The 24,194-nt window shown below is 46.3% G+C and overlaps 1 protein-coding gene across 5 annotated transcripts in view; it reads left to right on the forward strand.

Annotated features, from left to right (window-relative positions):
- Positions 1 to 24,194, forward strand: part of Tln2 (talin 2) — a 427,686-nt gene that overhangs the window by 391,104 nt on the left and 12,388 nt on the right. For all 5 annotated transcript variants that reach the window (XM_075965369.1, XM_075965372.1, XM_075965373.1 and 2 more), the window contains 3 exons: positions 3,385 to 3,492; positions 11,787 to 11,892; positions 13,109 to 13,233. In XM_075965369.1, coding sequence (XP_075821484.1) covers positions 3,385 to 3,492; positions 11,787 to 11,892; positions 13,109 to 13,233 — 339 coding nt within the window. The remainder of the gene's footprint in view (positions 1 to 3,384; positions 3,493 to 11,786; positions 11,893 to 13,108; positions 13,234 to 24,194) is intronic.

Here is a 24,194-nt window from a genome sequence, read left to right on the forward strand (position 1 = left end):
TTCCTCATCCCTTCGTACCTGCCCTATGCCCTTGTACCCCCCCTCCAAAATAAAATTGAATAAAATTTAAGAGAAAATTTTTAGAAAGAAACAAAAATCTCAGCACAGAAGCTATAGCATGGCACATTGAGTTCCACAGCATATCCAGAATGTCCTTCTGTTCATACAGTTACACTTGCAAGTCTTCCTTCAGAGTCACTGCTCCCGGGCGAGCCCTCTGGTTTCTGCTACACCATCAATACTGGGTCCTTGCTGGGGCTCTTTTTGAATATCCTGTTGTTGCCCTCTGAACTGACATGACTTATAAATCTAATCATATATATTAGTTATTAATTGTTAAAGAGAAGCCCATCACACTTGATTCCTATTGTAATTATAAAGTCCTTTTGCCTCAGTGTTTACGAGATTGCGTGGAGCAGATGCTGGTATGGGTGCCAGCCAGCGGTGTGCTGCCTGAGCTCCTCGGGATATCACCCGCATGCGCATGCACAGACTATCGGGGAGCACAAGAAATGGGCCAAGATCACGGAACCAACGACTGACAGTGCAGCTGCGAGGTTTCTTGAACAGTTGAGGCAGCTTCAGTGGGCATTCAGCCCAGTCATGGTGGTAGAGAAAGGGACTCCAGCAACAAAGACAAGGTTCCAAAGTGACTTGTGTGTAGCGTGATGCAGCCGTGTATGTGTCTGTGCCTCCAGACACAGAATCTGTACCCAAGAGGAAGTAATAGCTGAGATAAGGTGATTGGATGAGTGTTTAAGATGCCTAGAGCATTAAAGTCATGAGTTAAGCCAGGAGACTGCTTGTAATCCCAGCGCCAGGAAGGCAGAGACAGGTCGATCCTTGGGGTTCTCAGGCTAAAGTGGGCCTAGGCATGTTGGCACACACCTTTAATCCTAGCAATCAGAATCAGAGGCAGGTGGATGGCGGATAGCATCCGAAGAATGACACCCGAGGTTGCCCTTTGACCTCCACACACACGATATTTTTTATTAATTATTTTTCTGTATATTGATGTGTTTGCTTGAATGTATGTCTGTGTACTGCATATCTGCCTGGTGCCCACTGAGCCCAGGTGAGGGTGTTCATTCTAGGAGTTAGACAGTTGTGAGCTGCCATGTGGATACTGGAAATTGAACTCCTGTCCTCTGGAAGAGCAGCCAGTGCTCTTAACTGTTAAGTCATCTCTCCAGGTCCAACACACAGGATTTTTTTTTAAGCAAAAAATTTTGAAGTCACACCAGTGAACCTAGTTGCTCTGTTGGAGCATGACTTCTGGGCCTGAGTGGGGAGCCAGGCGAATGTGAGGTGAGGCGTATCCCACACTGCCTGGCCTTAACAGATGCCAGGATTGACCAGCCCCCGGGTGTTTTCACCTGGGTGAGTTTCTGTGTGGTCTGCTTTCGTGTGCCTATATTTTTGTTAGATTTCTTTATTTCTGGTTATTGTTGGCACGAGGTGGCCATTCCTGTGTTGCTCTGGTCTTTCTGACTGTTTGGCTAATGACTTCTATCAGCCAGTACTGCCTTCCTCTTTGGTCAGATAGGTTGCCTACAGTGTTTATTGCTGTAAGCTTTATTGTTTTATTTTTGAGATTGGGTCTCATGTATCCCAGGCTGGTCACTATGTAGCTAAAGATGACCTTGAACTTACAACCTTCCTGCCTCTCCTTAGCTCTATGCTTCCAGGCATACCCCAGCTGGTTTATGGGGCGCTAGCTCATGCGTGTTAGGCAGTAGGCCCACTGCCAACTCACCTACGATTTCGCTATAAGAAACATCTTTGTGTTTATTTGATTTATCTGGGATTTGGATTATTTGCTCAGGAAGACTCCCAGAAGTGGTATTAGAGGATCAAATTGTATAACCTTTTCATTATTGCCAGATTGTTCTCCCAAAGGTTCTGCCAAGTTACAGAGCCACCACAGTTAGCAAGAATGTTCTTCCCCCAACCCTTCTTGGCAACCTGGTCAGCTGCTCTGGCGAAGCCACTGCATTGTAGCATCATGACCCTTGTCACATGACCCACAGTAGTGCACAGCTCTGTATTTCACATTTAGAGGCTCGGGGAAACATGGAGATAATGAAATAGGGCATTTTAAGAGCACGGCTGTAGGCACCCTCCTTACCCACATCCCCACCCACCACCCCTGGTTTCTGCCTCTGAGGTTTGTTAGTCCTTAGTCAGTCTAACTTGTCTCCTCAATGGCAGCTGCTTGCCGTATTCCCCAAGGAAGGGTACACAGGTCTTGCCACCCACACTGCTCATCTCTGAAAGGAGATGAACTGTAAAGCCAAAACTAGTCAGCCCCCCTTACGTCTTGACTTATTTAGCCTAAGGACCCATGAATGGTACCCAAACACTCTGCCACCAAGTTATAGCCACAGTCCTCTTTTTACTTGATTTTGAATCAGAAGCTCACTCATTTGCCCAAACTGTAGCCTTGGGCTCACTCCATAGCCCAGGCAGGTCTTAACCTTGGGGTCCTCAGCTTCCCCAAGTGGCTGAGATGACAGGCCTGCCACAGAGAGACTGGCTCTGTCATGTGTCGTGCCTTTGTGGTGCCTGCTGGTTTATTGGGAGTGTTGTTTTATGCCTTTCTGTAGCCTCCCAAGTGCTTTCCGGAGTGGAAACTGTGCAAGAAGAATTAAGGGGCTAGGGTTTCCCTATGTAGCAAATAAAAGATGAAGTCCCATGCTTGCACTTTTCCATGCTCTCCAGGGTGCATTTTCTCCCGCAGCCCTGCAAGTCAGAATGCTACCTGAGACCATTTGTCATGGATAACTGGAGGTGGCAGGTCACGGTACAAGGAAAAGCCTGAGAGGCTGTGACCCAGGGCTCTGGCTTGCTTATCTCTGCATTTGTATAATGTGAGGTGCGTTCTTTATAGAGCCTGGGGGTAGCAGGGAGCTGCGAACTGAAGGAACCTAAGGGCTCTGGTCACAGAGAGTGCCCTGTGACTGTAACTTGGGATGCTCAGTGGGAACATGGGCTTCATTAGTCTGGGGACATAGAGATGCCATAATAGTGCCCCTGCTGGAAACAGTAGCTGTGAATCTTCCTGGATGCTTTAGTGCATGGAGAAGGGGGTGAGAAAGGACAGAAGGTCCCAGACTCCAGTGTTTCTGTCATGTGTCCCCAGGAAGCCAACCTACAGACTGTCAAAGGACCTGCTGCAGAGGCGTGAGGATGGAGGGAGAGATTCCTTTCCCACCTAGAGAATGGGGGGTGAAGGTCTTCAGGGAGGCCGCTGGCAAGGTCTTCCGCCTCAGAGACCAGAGTGGCCAGCTCTGCTGCGCTGGGAACTCACAAGCAGCTCTTCTTGGTTTAAGATGCCAACATTATCTTCTTTCCTTCCTGCTCCCTCTCTCAATCTGTCTCCAGCAAGCATCCTTCTACCCTGATGTCAGCGAAGAGGTACGAACCAGAGCCTTGCGGTACGGCACTGAATGCACTCTGGGCTACTTGGACCTTCTGGAACACGTCTTGGTGGTAAGGAGGGGTGTGGGCAGGGTGGAGCAGAACTATATGTCTTTGTGACTGACATAGGTGAAGACCCTCCTTCCCCCAGGCAGACTCCCTTTCCAGCATCCTGCCAGCATCTTTCATGAGGTTAGGACTATGCTGAGCAGACCATCTGATCCAGCACACTGGACAGAAAGTGCAGCCTTCAGGAAGACTTGGTGGGGGTCCAAAAGATCTGATTTCACTCTGGCACCAAAGAGCCAGCAGAGCAAACACGCCTGGGGTAGGGTGGGGAAAGAAAAGGAAGAGGCAATGTCAAAGGAGAATTGATAAGTTTAAGGTCAGAGACAATCTTGAAAAGAATTGAAAGGTCTCTGAGGCTGGGGAAATAGCTCAGTTGAAGAGTTTACCATGCAAACATGAGGGACCTGAATTTGATCCCCAGCACCCATGTAAAAAAAAAATTGAGTGAGGTAACACACACTTGTAATCCCAGTGCTGGGAGCGGAGGTTTGGTAAAGATAGAAGGATCCCAGAGTCTAACCAAACCAGCAAGCTCCACATTGAGTCAGAGACTCCATCTCAATAAACAAGGGGGAGCTGTTGAAGGAGATGTCCAACATTGACGTCTAGCCTTACACACACACATACATGCACCTACACAAACACGTGCTCACGCACGCGCACACACACATATCATATTGGGAGGTCTTATTGCAGAGACCCAAATGCATTCTAAAAATATAGAAACAACAGCCTCCATGACCAGCTAAAGAGAACCATTGCTCGTGGCCTGCTAGCCTCTGGTGGCTTCCTGCCATCCTTGAGTGAATGGCATGGGTCACATCAAGAGTGCCTGGCCTGCTGTATCCACTGTGGAACTAGGATTAGAAGACAAAGCAGAAGATTCTGGGCAGCAGATATTGTGGTTATGGTTGGTACCCTGTTTTTTAGCCTTGTTTAGAACCTTGTATGGACTGGAGCAGAGCCCAGGAGAGTTTGTCCAGGAACCAGGGATAACACAAGAAATTGGATGACATGTCCCCTCCCATGTCTGCTCCACTCTCCCCAAACCTAAAAATAAAAACAAGTCCCAGGCTACCTCAAGTACACAATTCTTGTCTCTGGAAGACAAGCGTTGGATTTCCTTGTTTTTCTTTGTACAGCCACATGAACTGTGGCTGAAGAGATGAATGACCAGAAACCCACAAAAGTCTTTCCCCTGGTTAAGGTCACTCCACAGTTCAGCAACAGACGTGGGAACAAGTCCCCAGCTCTGTTCTGGTTCTAGCGGTCACTGCCTTCTTCTTAAATTATCTTCTGGCATTAACTGTTTCAGGTCTTCTGAGGAGTCATTATGTTCATCCAGAGAACTTCAGTCACTGATAAAGTATTATATGATATTACTGGTTTTGTTTGGAAAAAGTAGTTCGGGCAGTGGTAGCACATGCCTTTAATCCCAGCACTGAGGAGGCAAAGGCAGGCAGATCTCTGATTGGAGGCCAGCCTAGTCTACAGAGTGAGTTCTAGGACAGCCAGAGCTACTTAGAGAATCCCTGTCTCAGGCGGGTGGGGGAGGAGTCTGCGGTTATGAACCTTGGGCTTCCAAAGTCTGAACTCCAATGAGTGGAAGCTACTATAAACTACATGAGCCAAAGAAAACATACCTTAAGCAGAGGAAGGAGCCTCTGTAACCAAACTAGATGTGCCAGAATCCATTGAGAAGACTGGTCCATGAGTATATGACACGCAGGGTCAAAGGAATAAAGCCAGAAAGTCTCCTAAGGCATCTTTGTTCTCATGAGACTGTGTACCATCTTCCATTATCTTTGGGGTATATGTTCTGTACCCTGCCTATTATTGTACCAAACTCTCGATTGTCTGCTCTTGCCTATGCATATTAGATATGATAGTTTAATTTTAAGTCAGAAACAGTAGGAAATCACTAGCAATCACTGGTAGAAAAATGAACAATTATAGCAGTATACTATAGTAAAAGATATGTGAAGGACCATCAGATGGCTCGGTGGGGGAAGGTGCCTGCTACACACTCCTAGAGACGTGAGTTTGATGTAACCCGTGTGAAGGTGGAGTGTGAGAACTGACTCCACAAAGGTATTCTCTGAGGACACCCACACTAGAGGAAAATCTAAGATAACCACTCACGGTGGCACATGCCTTTACTCCCAGCGCTTCGGCAGAAGCATATGGAGTTCTGTGATTCTGAGGTTAGCCCACTCTACATAGAGAATCCCAGGCCAGCCAGAGCTACATAATGAGACCCTGTCTTAAACAACAACAAAAAAAAAGATATATCAAGCTCAAAGTGTCAACACTCAGGAGACTGAGGCTGGAGGGTCGTTAGTTTGAGACCAGTCAGAACAAAATCGCAAGATCCTGTCTTTAAAAGGGGTGTAGGGGATAAAAAGATGGTTTAGTGGAAAAATACTTGCTGGACAAGCATAAGAACCTCAGTTTTGATCCCTATCACCCATGTTAAAGAAAAAAGCTAACATATCACATTCCTGTAATCCTAACATTGGGGAGGCAGTGAAGGGTCCCTGAAGCTCCTTGGCCAGCCCGTCTAGCCAAATTGGCAAAAGCCCTCAGGGAAAGACCCTGTCTCGATGAAATGGAGAGTGACAGACAGATAGCCACATATTACATTCATAGGCACACACACACAGTCACATGTGCATGCACATGCGTGCACAGACAGACAGACAGACACACACACACCTCCTCCTCCTGAGGGGAGATAAGGGGCCCAGAGTCCCTGAAAACATTAAAGAAGGTCCACGAAGCTCCCTAGGCTGCACATCCTGGTACCCAACTTTAGGGCGGTCTAGGTGCTGTGTCTGCTTCCAACCATAAGGATGATGAGCAGGAGGGAAGTTGCCGGTCATAGGGGATGATGCCATGTGTCAAGGAGGAAGCTTCATCTGGCGAGGGCCTGTATGGGCAGGAGGCTGGATGAGAAGGGGGAGCCCCTGTTTTCTGTTCTGGGACCCCAACAAGAACCATCAGGGAGCTTTCCCTGTGGCCGCTCATATTGTGCACTGTTAGTGTTTCAGCACAGATTCTTCTTTCCCGTGGAGTGGAGGCTCAGTCTTCCATGTTGCAGACCTATCTCGATGGTTGATGTAGCTGTCATGGTGTGCCAGGACACCTGGTGGCCTCATCATCCATAATTATGGGAGACATAGGAACATGCTGTTTCTCCGAGCCTCCTCGGGGAACCCGCCAGGGCCAGAGTGAGACCATTAGCAGAAGAACCAGCTCAGTGGCCTAAAGCTAGTGCTATAAAACGAGAAGAACTCAGCCCATCTAGTGTGATAAGAACTTCTTTGTCTGGGGCTGGAGAGATGGCTCCGTGATTAAGAGTGCTCGCTGTTCTCGCAGAGGACAGGAGTTGGATTCCATTGCTGGACCCAAAACTGTTCACACTCCAGCCTCAGAGGATCTGATGGCCTCTTCTTCTCTGGCAGGACCCACATGCACATCATACATATTAACACAGAGACCCAAACACAAAAATATAAATAAATAAGAGTTTTTGTATACCTTAACGGTATATATGCACACACACACACACCATCAAAGAAACACAAACACACAGAATGTCTTTCAAACTGTTTATAAGGAGATACCAAATTGAGAGCCCCTGCCTAGAACCCCACTTCTGCCTTTTTCTAATGCTCTATTTAACTCTCAGCATACACAGGCTCTGGTTTAGGCAGAGCCATCGTGGCTGCTCTAGGAAGCTCCTCGGTGCGCATGGAGTGCATCTGCCTTCTGCATTTGCTGTGCACTGCTTCATGCTGGAGCATCTGCAGGGAGCAGACACCAGCCTCCCAGTGCCATGCCGTTGTAGGCCAAGATCTCGGACAGGGTTAACTTTCACTTCCCTGGCAGAACTTTACTCAGGGTCTCTCTGTATCCTGATATCAGAAATTGTGTTGACTTAATCACAGAATTAAAAATAGAGCAAGTCTTTTCCTGGCTGTCTAGAGCTGAGACCCCTTAACTCGGCAGTGCGCTCTGCCTTAAAGAGCCATCTGTTCCTGGAAATGGCACTCTCTGTCTGCCTGGAGGGCTCTTCTCTCAGCTATAGACGTCTTCAGTCATTGCAGTTTGATGATTCAAGTGTTTCAAGTTCCCACACCTGTAACTCCCCTCAGCTTTAGTGAGGCACAAGACAGAAGGCAGCAGCGCAGATTTCTGGGCCTAGGAAAGCAGGACCATACTGAAGGAATAAATGTACGTCTCGCCTTCAGATTGTCCAGGCAGCCGATGACCTGCTCTGTATCACCACAAATTTGTTTGCGTTTTCTACAGTTTGGCCAAAACTCATTGTACAAAATTCTAAAAGAACTAATATTTTTCCTTTGTTAAAAAGATGTTTAAACATGTCAGGGCAGTGGACTCACATTTTCTCAACAGAATTGCAGAATTTTCAATCCTATCTATATTCGCATATAGATATATATCATGTACGTCTTATTACATAGCCTGGCACTTGCTATCCTACTGCATCAACCTCCCAAGTGCCGGGGTTACAGGCGTATGCTTCTTTAATTTACACCAACTATCTTATTTTCCCTTGAGAATTTCCCTCCTGCTCATCATCCTTATGGTTGGAAGCACACACAGCAGCTAGACAGCCCTTGAGTGGGGTGCCAGGATGTGTAGCCTAGGGAGCTTCATGGACCTTCTTTAATGCTTTCAGGGACTCTGGACTCCTTATCTCCCCTCAGGAGGAGGTGTGTGTGTGTGTGTCTGTGTGTGTTTCTGTGTCTGTGTGTGTGTCTCTGTGTGTGTCTCTGTGTGTGTCTGTGCGTGCATGTGCATGCACATGTGACTGTGTGTGTACCTGTGAATGCAATGTGTGGGTATCTGTCTGTCACTCTCCCATCTCATTGAGACAGGGTCTTTCACCAAGCATGGGCTTTACCAATTTGGCTAGACTGGCTGGCCAAGGAGCTTCAGGGATCCTCCTGCTTCTGCCTCCCCAGTGTTAGGATTATAGGAATGTGATATCATGCCAGCTTTTTTTTTTAACATGGGTGATGGCCATGTTAAAGTATGAATAACCCTACCTTACTTTTAACTCACATTCATGGCCTTTTGTCCACAACAGAGTAATAATTTAACAAGGTCTGTGGATTGGTTAGCAAGTCACAAAATGAGCCATAACCATTATTTAACTAGTGATCTTAGAGCACTATTTCAGACAAAAATGATACCACTTGGGAATTTTTTTAAAACATGATATTAAGATTTCACCTAAGTAATGTTATTTGGGCCCTTTTTATGATTCGCTTATATAAGCCCACCACAACTCTGTAGGGGAAAGACTATTACACTCGTTTAATAGGCAAGTAAACTGAGGCAAGGCTCAGAGAGCAGAGAAATATTTGGACTCAAAGTGCATTGATTGATTCCAGAAGATACACTAGGTTAGACGCCCTGCCCACTGGCTGTGTTAGGAAGCAAAAGGTGCCTCTTCCCTCAGCCTTCCCAGGACTCTTGTGATTTCCTGGAAATGCTCAAGGAAGCTGTCTTATTAGGACTTATTTTTCACTCATTTGTTCAGTTTCTCCCATATGTATATATATGTATACATAAATATGTGTGTGTGTGTGTGTGTTTCCACCACCACTGTTTAGTTCCTATCAAGTTCAAGGTATCTTAGTATTTTTATTAAAAACCTCTTGATTAACTGTGTTTGTAAATCTAATTACACACTGCTCAGCATTGTCCTGGTCTATAAACTGATACCGCATCATTTTGGCTACAACCTTTTCAGTCTTTGTGAGAGAGAATGAGAATAACAGAGGAACTGGAATCATAGAGCATTATTCATAAATGTAAAACAAATCTAAAAGATAACCATCTGGAGAGATGGCCAGCGATTAAGAGTAGTACATAGGGCTCTTGCAGAGACTCTGAATTCAGTTCCCAGCATCCACACTGGGCAGCTCACAACTACTTATTAGATCTCCAGGAGATCTAACGCCCTCTTCTGGTCTCTATTGGTACCTGCACTTAAATTCGCATTACTGCCCCCCAACCCTCCCACCCCCGCCACACACACATACACACACACTTACTTACATATATACATACATACATACATACATACATACATACATGGTTTTTTTTAAAAAAATTACCAGAGGAAGGAAATGGGGGAGAGATATGTATGAAATAATACTCAAAACGATTGGCTCATCAGTTGAGTATATAATGTGATGTTATCTGTACACAGGTGTGTTTGGGACTGGTCACAATGTAACCCATAAACTCCTTCAACCCAGTTTGTTGTTGTTGTTGTTGTTTGTTTGTTTACTACATTTCTTTTAGGAACATAATCAGAGGAGTTAGTCCTAAGGTACAAGAACTATCTCTTCTATACTTCTGAAATACCATATTACCTGACCAGATTTTTTAAAAGAGTATAGGACAGTCAGCACAGAATTGACACTAAACAAGTGTCTACTGCATTCTGGGCCTTGGGTGAGATGGTTCACCTGTGTTTTTTATTTGGTCTGTATATCGGTCCTCAGAGACAGGCATTGTCCCAGCTTTATAGAGGAGAGACAAGGTATTGGTGGTTTCTCTAGTCACACCAGTAACCAGTAAGGCCTGGTCTGAACATAGGCTTGTCCAACTCCAAAGCCCACGCTTGCTCCTCGGCTCTGAGACTCCATGATTGTCCACAAATGGCTGCAGGTGTCTTCTCCTAAGCCTCTTAAAGTGTCTGAAGGTTTCCCAGTGTGGAACAATAGGGAAGAGAAGCAGAAAACTGTTAGAAGAGAATTTCAGAATCAGGATGGGCCAGCCAGGAAGATGTACCTCAGTTGAAATCCTGGGGAAGATGGTAAAGGAGTCCTTGCTTCATTTCTTTTTTTAAAAAATTGATTGATTGATTGATTGATTGATTGATTGATTGATTGATTGATTGATTTGTGTATTACAGTATTCTCAGCACTCTGCCTGCAAGCCAGAAGAGGGCACAGATCTCATTACAGATGGTTGTGAGTCACCATGTGGTTGCTGGGAATTGAACTGAGGACTTTTGGAAGAGCAGCCAGTGCTCTTAACCACTGAGCCATCTCTCCAGCCCCCCTTGCTTCATTTCTTAGTTTTATATTTGAAGGAATTTAAGAAGAGATCATCTGGTTTCACAGTATATTTCTGGTTACCAGTTCTGGTACCTTTTGAAATAACAACTTAAAAAAAAAACCTTGAAACCTCTGGGGCTAACAAGAAGGCACAGAAGGTCAAGGTGCTTGCCACTAAGCCTGGCATCCCGAGTTCAACCCCTGGATCCCACAGTAGAAGGAGAGAACCAACTCCTGCAAGTCATTCCTTGACTTCCACATGAGCATGTGTGAGCATTCTCGAGCACGTGCACAATCAGTCAGTAATGCCAAGTGTACGCCTTTAATTCCAGCATTTAGGAGCAGTGTGAGATGGATCTTCATGAGTTCAAAGCCAGCCAGCCATATCTACATAGGAAAATCAGGGCTATTTAATGATACCCTGTCTCAAAAAATAAATAAGATAGGCTTAGTTGTTCTGTTTTTTAACTTTGAACTAAGTCAAAAGAAAGTATATCCATATCAAGCCAGGCAGTGGTGGTGTACACCTTTAATCCCAGCACTCAGGAGGCAAAGAAAGGTGGATCTCTGTGAGTTCAAGAACAACCTAGTCTACAAAGGAAGTTCCAGGACAGCTAGAGCTGTTACACAGAAAAACCCTGTCTCAGAGATAGATAGATAGATAGATAGATAGATAGATAGATAGATAGATAGATAGATAGATAGATAGATAGATAGATGATATATAGAAAGCATGCAAGCATATCAAGACATCTTGCAGAGCAGATCATGATCAGAATCCTAGGGCTGGTTTGTTGGCTCAGGGATGACTTTTTTTGGACTGTTAGCTGTTGCTCACTTGAGAATTTTGCCTGCAACCCTGCCCTGCCCCACGTTTTCTCTGGTTCCGTGTTTGCCTAGCCTGGCAATTCTGTACTCACGGTGTTCTTCCACATCATTTCTACATTTGTGGATTTGTTTTACCTAAAAATAAAAGAAATGAAGGGTAAGATCAGCTTCATGATCTTTGGTAACTATGTCAAAGGGACCACCGAGGCAACCCTTGATTCTCAGCATCACTGTTGTTGAAACCTGGTGAGTCTGTTGTCTCTCGAGCGCTTGAAATCCTTCACAGGGACGCCCCTTTCCACCAACAGGAGTGTACCGCCACCAGGCATCCCCACCCCATGCGTCTAACATGTTTTTCACCCACAGATCCTTCAGAAGCCAACCCCAGAACTCAAACATCAGCTGGCTGCTTTCTCCAAGAGGGTGGCCGGTGCCGTGACGGAGCTCATCCAGGCCGCGGAAGCCATGAAAGGTAGGTCAGAGCCTCCTGTCATCTTGTAGGGCTGCGCTAGGACAGAGGGACAAGACAGGGAGATGCAAACAGAAGTACACTGAGAATAAAAAGCATAGACTTGTTTTATTTTTATGTTTAAAATAACATTTTTCTCTGGTCTTTATATCGAGTTCTTTTACCTGTACAAAATAATCCATCTGGAACTTTTCACCTCCCTTGGGAATCTTGTTTATTTTTAGCTGTCTTTTTATTCATCAGGCTGTCTATTTATTGTCTGTTGGCTAATACGCTCATGAGCCAGGCCTCAAGACTGCAGGACTGTAGTTCCAGATTCTCAGGGGCTAGGGCTAGACGATTGCAAGTTTTGGTCTGACTGCACTACGGAACACATTGAACTTTGGGCAACTTTACAAGATCCTATCTCAAAAATTAAAATAAAAAAAAAAGGATAGGGGAGAGGAACTAGGAATATAGCTTGGTGGGAGAATGCTTGCCTACCACGTGCTAGGCCCTAGTTTCAATCTCTAGTCATATCAAAGAAAGTGATTAGGGCCTGGAGTGATGTCTCGGCAGTTAAGAGCACTTGTTGCTCTTGCAGAGGACCCAGGGTTGATTTCAAGCACCTATATGGCAGCTCACTACCATCTATAACTCCAGATCAGGGGGGCTTCAATGTCCTCTAGCCTCTGCAGGCACCAGGCTTGCATATAGTGCACAAAGATGCATGCAAGCAAAACCCATACATGTAAACCAAAATGAGGTAAGTACTTTATAAGTAATTTTGATAATAGTAATAATAATATTCTTGTGTATAGGGAATTGCACTGAATACAGCATTTGCACGCCCTTACTTACTTACATGGATTCTCTAAGAAGAGCACTTTTTTCTGAGGCATGTGACCCTTCCTCACATTCCCTGAAGAGAATGTCAAAGCTCTGTGGCCTAGAGTCTCATGAGCATAAATCAGAAGGCACTCTGAACCTTGATCCATTGATGAATCTGCCATCGATGGCCATTCCTGTGGATGGGGCTACACATGTAGCTGGTTTAAAAAAGCAGATTAGCTCCCCTCAGTCCCTGTGTGCAGAAGATGAAGAAGTTAGGTAGGGATCCCTTATGCAGAGAGGAGGCCCATGGGGCCATCCAAAATGCCTGTTTAGATTTTGTTTGTACTTACACCAGTACCCTCATGTCTCCACCTGCCAAGAGTGACTTTCCTGGGACTGATTTTAGGAACAGAGTGGGTGGATCCAGAAGACCCAACCGTCATTGCAGAAACAGAGCTGCTGGGAGCTGCAGCATCCATTGAAGCCGCGGCCAAGAAGTTAGAGCAGCTGAAGCCGAGAGCAAAACCAAAGGTGAGTGTTCATTGCTGGTCACTTGTACTTAGAGGAGAAGCAGAGCACCCACGGCCTGCGTGTGTAAATCCACTGTGTGAAGCAGGTTGTCAATGTTTCTGTCAAAAGTCCCTTTGAGTAGACAGACCGACAGCCTTCAGTTCACCGGCTTCGGTCCTGCCTTTCATACAGAAATAGCAGTATTGAGAATCCTGTTTTCTTAGAAACAACAGGCCTGGGCAAATGACTCAGCCAGTAAGGTGCTTACTGGGAAAACATGAAGACCGAGTTTGGATTTCCTAGCACCCATGTAAAAAACTCACATGGTGGTGTGCACCTATAATCCCAGCACTGGGGAGCTGGGGCAGGCAGGAGCATTGCTGAGGCTTGCTGGCCATTCAGACTAGTAAGTTCCAGGTTCAACAAAAGACTGTATCTCAAAAAAAAAAAAAAAAACCAAGAGGGGTGACTAGAAAGATGCTCAGATAAAAGCACTTGCTGTCACTGTTCCACAGCACCCGAGTTCAGTACCTAGCACCCACAACAGGTGATTCACAACCGTCTGTAACTCCGGCTTCAAGGAATCCCACTCCCTCTCTGACTCCATGGACACTGTACTCACACACCCATACAGACACATAAATACACACACACACACACACACGTATACATAATTAAAAAGAAATCTAAATATACATATGTGGAGATATGGTAGAGAAGCAATTGAAGGAGATACTTGACCCCTGGCTTCTACATATGCATGCAGACACACAAGTAGAGAATTAGGTGCACTCAGCCACGGACAGTTTCAGTGTGTACAGGAGACTGTACGTTAGAGAAGTGGCAAGGAAAGAGATTATTTTTTCTGGAGCAGAAGGAGCTCGCCCATCTCCAGGCTCAGCCATGGTAAGCAGCTGTACTTTCCCACCGCACACTCTGGCCATCTTCAGGAAGATGGTGGGACCCAAGGAGGCTTCCTTTTCTTCCTATCCTTCTTTATGCTGTCTACAGTTCGCTTCCCCATGACCCACATACATGGAAATAAAATCTGGCTCTTTTCACCCCCCAAAAAAATCTGAACCCCCAGTTTAGGATTGTGACTACCTAAAATTTTACCTTTTTGTCAGACTGAAAGATGGAATCTGAGGGCTGAAAGGTACCAACCCTTTCCAAAGCCGCGTTCAAGAGAAGGCGTGTGCAGGACACAGGAGGCTCATGAATCTGTTCAAGTTAGAGCTTTCCTAAAACCTTCAGCATTCCAACCAATCTCCTAGCATCGGCTGCAATGGCAAACACATTTCAGATTTTCCTCATCAAGGTGGAACTGGAGATTTTTGACCCCTGACTTTTGTGTTTGCTGGGGTTCCGCTGGCACTCTGGATCATCTGATATTATCAGAGTTTAAGTTCTGCTTGTGGGTTAGAGACACCGGCATTTTCTGGTTAGGTTTTTGTTTCTGCTTTGCAAATCAAGTTACTAGTGGATGAAAAGCACTTGAAGGCTGAGTCTGCTTAGGTTCTGAGGTTTGCGGTTTAATTTGCATGTCCTTAGGCTCATTGAGTCTCTCCCAAGAGGCCCCTTCAGCAGGGGAAGGCTCCTTGTCGGCCAGGTAGCACCTGCAGTCTGTGAAGGAGTCTGCTGCTCATTTAACACCCAGCCCCGCCCCCACCCTTCTCTAGGGTGCTCCTGAGCTCCTGTTTGTTCTCTGTCTGGTGTCTCATCTGTTTCAGGATTCTTGATTTGGGAAACAGACTTAGTGGAATCTCCTTCATCCTGCAGGACTGTTGTTGAAGCATAGAATCGCTAATGTCAGAACACAGTGCCTAACTAGGTCTTAGTAAATGGTGGCCACACCACCACGGTCACCATCACTGTGACCAAATGCATCTTTCATCTTCAGAAAATGTGTGAAAGAAAAGGTCTTTCACAGTTCCCTATGGGATAGGAGGGCAAGTGACAAGGCCACAGACATGTTCCAGACCAGTCTATTACCTCATTAGGGGTGAAGTCATCTGACCCTTGACCTGGATAGCCACAACTGGACCATGTGATTGAACAGGATGGGAGCATACGGCTGGGGTGGCAGCTTCTGTACATCCCATTTCTTCTTTGTCTCCATTGGCAAAGAAAATGGTTCTTAGTCCCTAGGACCATTGCACCTTATAAGGTTTTTTAAGCTGTTAGACTTGCTTTGGGTCCTGTTCTGAGGAAGAAATCCAAGACCTGCAAGAGAAGTTGGGGTTTTCCTGCAGACTGTTAGTCTGTCTCAGCAAGGAAGAGCGGTAGTTGCCAGGACTGCATCACATGAAGATGCTCATGGAACGAGTTCCGGGGGAAGAGATGGTAAAAGCGTATGCAGCCATGAACGATGCTTGGAAATGAAGGAGATGGGCAGAGAATGTCTAAGCATGGGGTAGGATTAGGAAATGACAGGTTCTGGTCTGTTGCCACACCACCCTGAATGTACCTGATCTCGGCTGATGTGGGAAGCTAAGCAGGGTCGGGCCTGGTTAGTACTTGGATGGGAGGAAATGACAGGTTCTGTATTAAAGTTCTGGAAAACAACCCTGAAAACCGACACACATCCGAAGCCAGGGATGAGTGCTGCAGGAGGCCAGTGAGGTGCAGGAGGCCAGCGAGGCCCCTTGCACTAGGTTTCATATTTGCAATAGGGGTCTTAGGAAAGAGCCGAGGGGTTCTTCTGTGAAGGTGAAGTGAGCACCATTGATCTGGTTTCTTTATTTGACGGTGTTTGCTGTTGGTGGCCCCCGACCTGATGTTGGAAAGAGTGGCTGCTACTTCTGGGACAGTGGAGAGTAATCTTCCTGATGACCACAGGTTCCTGCCACACAGGCATTATCTATGAATGTGTCTCAGAGAATCTGACCATCCCAAAGCACGCGACTTTTGTTTTGCTAAGAGGGCCATCCACTTTGGGAAATTTCTCCCATGGTGTAGAATATCCTCCTTGCCTTTATGAAAAAATTTTCCCCAGCTTAAAAAATATTACTGAAACAACAATATTTTGAGGTTACTTTTCACCATCGTCTCCTGTAACCTTAAACAAAAGTTTCCAGGGAGCCATAAATGGCCATTGCTCTTGCATTCCTGCCCCTGTAACTGTGACCCTGCCCCTCCCCCACACACATGCTTGTACATGCCCATGAATGTGGACGTCCCTCGTCCCTGCAGAACACCTGCACTGCTCTGAGGAATAATTTGGGGGAGGGGAGGGGATGACTTCAAGCTGCATTGGTCACCTGATTCTCGGGTTATCTGTTTTAAGAGAACAGTCTAGGGCATCTGAAGACGGTTCTGCTATAGTTCCACCCTTGGGCCCTGCCCACCGAAGCATCTCCTTTAACCTGCAGTCTCTCAGATGTGAGTGATGGACAGATGCACAGACTCCCCTTTTATCTGCGGAAATGGCCCTGGGCTCAGAGCGTGTGCCAGCAGTCTTGCTATTGGCACCCTTACCGCACCTACAGACTTGCTCCGAGGCAGGCCGGGAGACCCTGCAGCGGCCACTGGCTCCTGCGGCTATAGCCATCAGTACTGTACCTATGTCAAGCTCAGTCAAACCTGGATGCCTTTTCTGCAGGCCTCTGTGTGATATGTTTGATATATTAGGTTGTTATTTAATCCAACTATATATCAAGCATATTCCTACAGTGTCTTGCCCTTTCTCCGGGGGTCCTAACAAAGCTTAGAAGGCAACAGGAAAGAATATACTAAAAATCACAAATAGGTTTAGATGGCAGAGTGCTTACTTTGTTATGTTTTATTCTGCTTCTTGTAACCTTTAAGACCTGTGTCTTCGTTACCTTTCTGTTGCTATGACAGACTACCCCAACCAAAAGCCACTGACGACAGAGAGGATGGGTTTTGGCTTATAGTTTAGAAGGGTTACAATCCTTCATGGCAGGGAAGGCCTGGCAGTCAGGAAGCAGAGAGAGAGGAAAACCAGTGGGGTCTGGCAATCAAACCTCAAACCCCATTTCTCCTTCAGCAAGACCTCATCTCCTAAAGGTCCCGTAGCCTTTCCAAACAGCCCCACCAGCTGAAGACCGAATGTTCACACACATGAACCTGCAGGGGGGCATTTTGTTCCAAACCACAGCAGCCTGTATCACTGCTACTCTTGTTTGTTGTGGGAAGGAGTCATAACTCCTGAAAGCTTGAGACATTTTCTATAGTTTAGTTGTATGCAGTGAGCAGTTCTTAAGAGAATATTAAAGAATATTCAGTGGGAAGATTCCAACCCACCTCTTCGATATAAGATTGTAACTGGCAAACACAGCCATCTAGACTTTTCTTCCTGATTCAATTTTATCCTGATTCTCAGCACACTCTCACAGAGGAAATTTTATAATCAAGTTTTTTCAATGCAAAAAAAAAAAAGGATAAAGACACATTATCAATAACTTACCACAGTATCTGTACTCACTGTATGGATGCTGAGCCGCTGACTTTATACAAACCTCAGCTGGGACCAAGTGTGTCTGACGAAGAGACTGTGCTGTGGACTCCGCTCTGGCCGTGTTCTGCTGCAGGTGGACTTATAAGCAGAGGTTGATAGTATTTAGAAGAACCCAGCAGTCAGAACGTAAACACGTCGTCTAATTGGCTCAGCAGGAAGTTGGACAGTGACCGGGAAAACATTCTTTCGAGTCTATGTCAGCCCTCTCTGGCTGCTTTGACCTCTTCCCATAAATGAGTCTGTGGAACGTATATGAGTTCATTCTGAGTTCTCTAGCCCCAAGTCTTCATAAGCACTGTTTTCTGGAAACCACATGGCTGTGCTCCCAGCCTGGTTTTTTGTTATTGTGTTGTTTTAAGAGAAAAGAACTCTTTTAATGAGCACTCCTGACTGTAGAGAAGCGCCCACACACACACACACACACTTTCAGAGGCAGGGCAATAGTATAACTAGAGATGTCAGAAAGGGACCTTGGGAATATCTAGAAGCCTCCACAAGAGAACGAGACAGCAGTACTGGAGGAGGACATGCTGTGGTGGAGTCCTGGAGTCCCTTCCCAGTGGCGAGTGTGCTGTGTGTGTCTGCAGGTGCTTGATCGAGTAGGTTTTCAGAGCAACTGTGACACCCCCGCCCCATGTTCGCACAGCTTAGGGTCTTGGCCTTGGGTCCATCCGCTCACAGTTCTTTAACTGAAATGGCAAATGACCGTATGAAAGAGGTAGGAGGCTATTACAATTGTTTTGAAGCATAGCTCTAAAAGGTCTTTCAGATGAAGCCCGCTTGCTGGAAGTGATGGGAGTGTCGTGTTTCTTTGGGTAATTTTGCTGCTGGCCAGCATTCCCGTGTTACCGATTGATGTGCCGAGTTGGAGAAGGCGACCAGGTGTTCTGTGAAGTGGGAAGGCAAGCTTAGTGTTTTTGGCATGGCTGCACTATAGGTGTGGGGCTCACATAACAGCCGTTGACCCCAGGCCAAGAGATGAGCACAGAGAGTGTGTTCCCATGCCTCTGCCAGGTGCTTGTCAGGTCCTTGCATGCATAAAAGACTCAAACCAAAGGTTTCTAAGACGAACCAAATGTGTCTCACTTAATACCTGAAAGGGTTCTATTGACCATATCGACTAGGTTAATGTCCAAGTGTCCCTCCCCTTTTTGAGAGCATGACAAAATCCTGACGAATTTTTTCCATCACTCAGAGAGTAATTAGAAGAGCATCTCAGTGGTATTACTTTTCATTTTGAAAGTGAGCACAAAAATGCAATAAAGCAATTTATTCTGTGGGAAAACTATTTCCTGGATACTGACCATATAGACTTGGGTTTTTTCCAATGGATGCTACGTGAACTCACTTTTTATTGTATGGCTGGATGTGGAGGTGGTGCCTCTCTAGCCACAAACATGAACTGCACAGCGGGGTTTCTCTCTGTGTTACCCTGAGCTTCCCTTGAGATGAGGCCTCTGTGAAGGGGAGCCAATTGCTCTGGGAGATTTGCCTTTTGTTAGAACTATTAAGGATGAAGGCGGTCCTCGAGCCAACCCCTCCATGGGTCCGCCAGAACACAAACGGATGCAGCCATTGTATACTCCGGCCAAGACTTTCTCCCTAAAGCATCTCTCAGGTCAAAACCAGAAGCAAGCCAGTAGCAACCAGATTCAGCACAAAGGAAAAACATGGCTGCTGTTCCTGCATCCAACGGGCAGGAAAAGACCTTCTTCATGTTGTAGGAGTCCTGGGTATCCACTGAACTTCTGACTTGATGGGACCTTGTTAGACTCTGCAAGTCTAACACAGGAGACGACAAGGTGTGAGCTGAGGGGAGGGGAATAGCTTGAGTAGCTCTTTGGCACGTGCCGCTGGTTGTGTGGAAAACAGTCATGGTACTTTTTAGTGCTCAAAGAGTCCAATCTGGGCTGGTGAGGTGACGAGGGGAGTAAAAGTGCTTGCTGTGTGTGCTTGGCAAGCTGAGTTTAATCCCCAAACCCCACAGTGGAAGGAGAGAGCCAGCTCCAGAAAAGCTGGCCTCCAACTTCCACACGCGCACCATAGTACACACAGTAGAAAGAAAAACAATTTTTTAAAGTCTGGTCTCTCAGACCTGGGGATGTAACTCATTTGATAGTTTGTCTATCATTCATGAGGTCCTGGGTTCAATCTCCTGTGCCCATAAACCGGGCATGGTGCATGCATCTAATCCAAGAGACAGGAGGATCAGAAATTCAGGCAGTCTTCTACATATCTAATTAGAGGCCAGCCTGGGATACATTAGATTCTGTCTCAAGAAAACAGCAAGATAAGTCTCTTAACTCTAAGATGGGGGCAGAGGTCAGGGCTGTTCCTGGGTGGTGAAGGGTCTCAGGGGCCTAATTCACAAAATGGGTGAGAAACAGGACCATGGAGCCAAACGCTCTCCCTGCCCACACGTCCTCGGTGGACATCAGGGAGTGTGGGTGAATCACTAAAGACAGAGCAGGAAGGAGACAGGACTCCTGAGGGTGGAGAGGAAAATGCACTTCCTGATTATTCTACTTAGCATCTTACCGAAATGTAATGTGAAGTATAAGCATGTCTCAGCTAAAGACCAAAGAACATTGATGAACTCCTGCCCAGAGAAGGGTGGTGCAGACGCACAAGTGATGCGTTAGGCAGTATGGAACAGTGACCCGTGTCCAAGTTATCCACCGCGTGGACTGGGATTGAGGGACAAGCCAAAAGCAGTGCCCATCGACACCACGCATCCCTTGAAGCTTCTTTATCCTTACTTGGTGTTTTATTTATAACACGAAGCATGCATGCAGCACAGGACCCAAATAGACTCACCTCATCTAAAGGTGTAGCCTAAAAAGCAATTTCTGAAGTATGAGGACCCTGGAGATGTAGCTCCATAATAGAGTGTTTGCCTCAAGTGTGCAAGACTCTGGGTTCCGTCCCCAGTACAATGAGAAGAAGTAATGAATTTATATGTCAGCCATCCTTGACTATCTACTGTGAGGTTTTCGTGTTTTATATAGATGGATTATTTATTTCCAGCGGTCCTGCCTCCTGGCCAGGAGGGAATGAAGGAGGAGTCACTGCAAATATAAGGTTGAGAGTCCCAAACGACAGAAACGTAAGATAAAAATGAAAGACAGCTTTTTCCACTCTTTTCCTCATCTCTCGCCCAATGGGACTCGTGTTTCTGAAGTCTGAAATGTATCAGAGTAAAGTCAGGGGTATCACGTTCCCTCAACGTGGGAAGTGGACAGCAAGGAACCAACCCCAGGCGTATCCTTGCCCAACTGTTCTCTGGCTTTAAATGGTGGTCCCTGCAGACAGCCAGCAACAGGAAAATGTCACTAAAGATACCCAGACTTCTCTTGAAGCTGTTAAACAGCCCAGGTGAGCACAACCCCAACTTCAGCTACAGACATCCAGACTACCCAGAAAAGACAGAGCTAAGAGTTGGTGGTGACCCAGCCAGTTGCCTTTCCAGTAGAGGAGACCAGAAAAAGGGACCTGGCACTCAAGATTGAGAGTTAGTGACCAACTTCACTAGGTGGTACTTTCTACTTGTGCTAACCATCTTCCCAGAGCCAGTGTTAGTAAGAGGGCTTCTTGATATAAAGCCGTGTTTACAGATGTCTTAATGTCATAAGACTTCATGTCAGAAACTGGTGTTGTGTAATCAGACTTCCTCTAGTTCTCTGTGTAGCTGAGGATGACTTTGAACTTCTGGTCCTCCTACCTTCACCTCTTGAATGCTAGGGTTACAAATGTATACTGCCATCCAGTTTGTGCAGTACTGGGTCTCAAAATCAGGGCCTTGTACAGGTTAGGCAAGTGCTCTGCTAACTGAGCTACATCCCTAGCCCCCACTTCCATTACTGTGTCTTGGCTGCACTCCGGAACTTTCAAGGGCTTCTTTTGAACAAAGGCAATAAGTCATTCAACTGCCGTGTATCACATGTGTTCTCCTGCCTGGTGCAGGAAAAACTTAAACTTAATGCAGCCTTAACCAGATCACAGAGCGAACCTAACCACCCTGTGCTTCCCAGAGTGTTCCTGACCACCTCTTGTAGAAATAAGAGCCTCATCCAGACCTGCTGCCGCACAGTCTGCATCCTGAACCAGGCTTGTGGGTAACTCTGCAGAAGGGATCTCTGAGCCTGTGGTTTCTCAAGGACATTGCCTTCCCTTCATGCCAATAATCGTGAGGCAGCCATGTGCGTGTGCATGAGATCATTCATGCTGTTTAGTGTTTAATTAAGTTTATTTAGTCAGTTCTGGGAGTAGGGGTGTACCACAACTTTAAGGAGTTGGCTCCTCTTCACCCATATGGGTTCCAGGGATCAAACACAGGTCATCAGGCTTGGCAGCAAGCTCTGTTAGCCATCTCACCAACCCCAATCGTGCTCTTCAAGGGATGAGTTTTAACAATCATGAAAGCTTTTTGCGATCCAGTGTTGGGGAAAATAACTCAGGAGTAGCATCTCCTAGTCTTCCATTTTCCAAAGATAGAGACAGGTCCGACCATCCTGGCTCAGGTCAGCAAAGGGTCTCAAAGGGGAAAGGGCCCATTGTGGTGGCGCACGCCTTTAATCCCAGCACTCAGGAGGCAGAGACAGGCAGATCTCTGAGTTCGAGTCCAGCCTGGTCTACAGAGTGAATTCTAGGACAGCCAAGGCTACACCGAGAAACCCTGTCTTGGAAAACCAGATAAATTAAATAAGTAAATAAAGTAGAGAGGAAAGTGACCACTCAGCCTTCTCTAGAGGAGACAGGGATGAAGCTTTGCTGAGGGAAGCAGGCCTGAGCAGCCGTGGTGCCTGCCCTGCAGGTTCTACCCTGGCGTTCCCTGGCTGCTCTTCCCACTCCGATGGAGGCCGTTCTCAGAACACACCTTACACATGTAGGCTGTGATACTTTTCATATAGGATAGCCCTTCAGAGAACAAACCTTTCTCCTCTTTTTACCACATGCCCAAAGGCTGTGTTCTCCTTCCCTTTTTACTGCCCTACCCTCCCTTCATGTTTCCATCCTGCCTGCCGGTAGGCACCAGAGCTGATAGGCAAACCACAGGCCGGGTCTGGCCTCTGCGGGAGATCCCGCTGTCTGTGAGTCTACAGGATGGCTGGTTCTCGTGGCTCATGGTGGGTGTTTCCTCCCAGCGGTAACCTTGGCTTTAGAGAGAGATGCGGACCCATGGTTCACTAAGGGCCTCTGCCCAGACCAGAGCATCCGAGCATCTGCCTTTCTTGGGGGAGCTCTTCGTGTCTGAGCTGGAGTGTCAGAAAATAAGACTGTGTACTGTGTCTGTGTCAGAAAATAAGATGTGATGGAAAGACAAGTAAAAGTGGGGAAAAATTAAAATGGTTGCCATTGTTAAAAAAAAAATCTCTGGGTGCCAAAAATACTTCCAAGTTAGATATTTAAGTGTGTGTGTGTGTGTGTGTGTGTGTGTGTGTGTGTGTGTGTGTGTGTGTTTTAATTAAAGTCAAAGTCTCCAGGGTGGCAGAAGATGGGGCAGGAAGGGCATTCCAATCAGATGTGACCAAGATTCTTGTGTGGAGCCTCGGTCTTGGGTTACAAGGGAATTCTGTTTTCTTGAGACTTAAGTCAGAATCTCATGATGGGCGTTCTGCTGCTGTCACACGAGCTTGGACTTGGAGGCTGCTTGAGGCAAGAGTCTGGGAGACTTGGGGTGCTGCTACAGGCTTCCATTTCCTCGTCAGCAAAATGGGGAAGTGGTCCCTTGGGTGATTCCCCTGATGCCTTAGTCTGTTCTGTGCTTCACTTTCTTTGGCAGAGGGAATTTTCAGAAAATCTCCAGGTCATTAAATGAATATATACAATATTATATTCATGTGTATTTCTGTGTCTCCATATAAACCTGAGGTTGTGTATTTGGGGCCAATGCATACAAATCAACTTATGCCAGTGTCTTCTAATAAGTCATTTTCACATTGCGGTAAACAAGTCCTAGACCCTTCTAACCCCGGATGAGCACATGAAGCTGAGTCGCTTTCTATCCAGAATACTCTCTGGGCAAGACGTTCTCTCCCTAGGAACCTACAGCATCCTGCTCTCACCCTTCACCTCCACTGTTAGTGCATTCGGCTTTTATTTTGATAGTATGTGTTGTAAATATAATCATGATCCGTATTTTTCAAGGCTCAAGATACAGATATTAAGAATACGGGGCTAGGGGTCAATGACACCAGTCAGTAAAATACTTGCTGTGTAAGCATGGGTTCAAACCCCAGATCCCACATTAAAAAAAAAAAAGGCAGGCACAGTGGTGCGTACTTGAACTTGTAATCCCAGCATTGAGGAAGTAGAGATGAGCTTCTTGGCCCTTGCCTGCCAGCCCAGACAAACTAATAAGCCTCAGGCCAATGAAAGAGCGTGGCTCAAAAAAAGTGGGGGGGGGTCATCCCAAAGTGTGACTCCCAAGGTGGTTTTCTGCCTCATACACAGAGAGAGGTGGGAAAGAGAGGGAAGAACGGTATCTGTAGTGCCTAAAGTT

This window comes from Microtus pennsylvanicus, chromosome 3, assembly GCF_037038515.1.
Source record: "Microtus pennsylvanicus isolate mMicPen1 chromosome 3, mMicPen1.hap1, whole genome shotgun sequence".
In the NCBI taxonomy this organism is placed as follows: Eukaryota; Metazoa; Chordata; class Mammalia; order Rodentia; family Cricetidae; genus Microtus; species Microtus pennsylvanicus.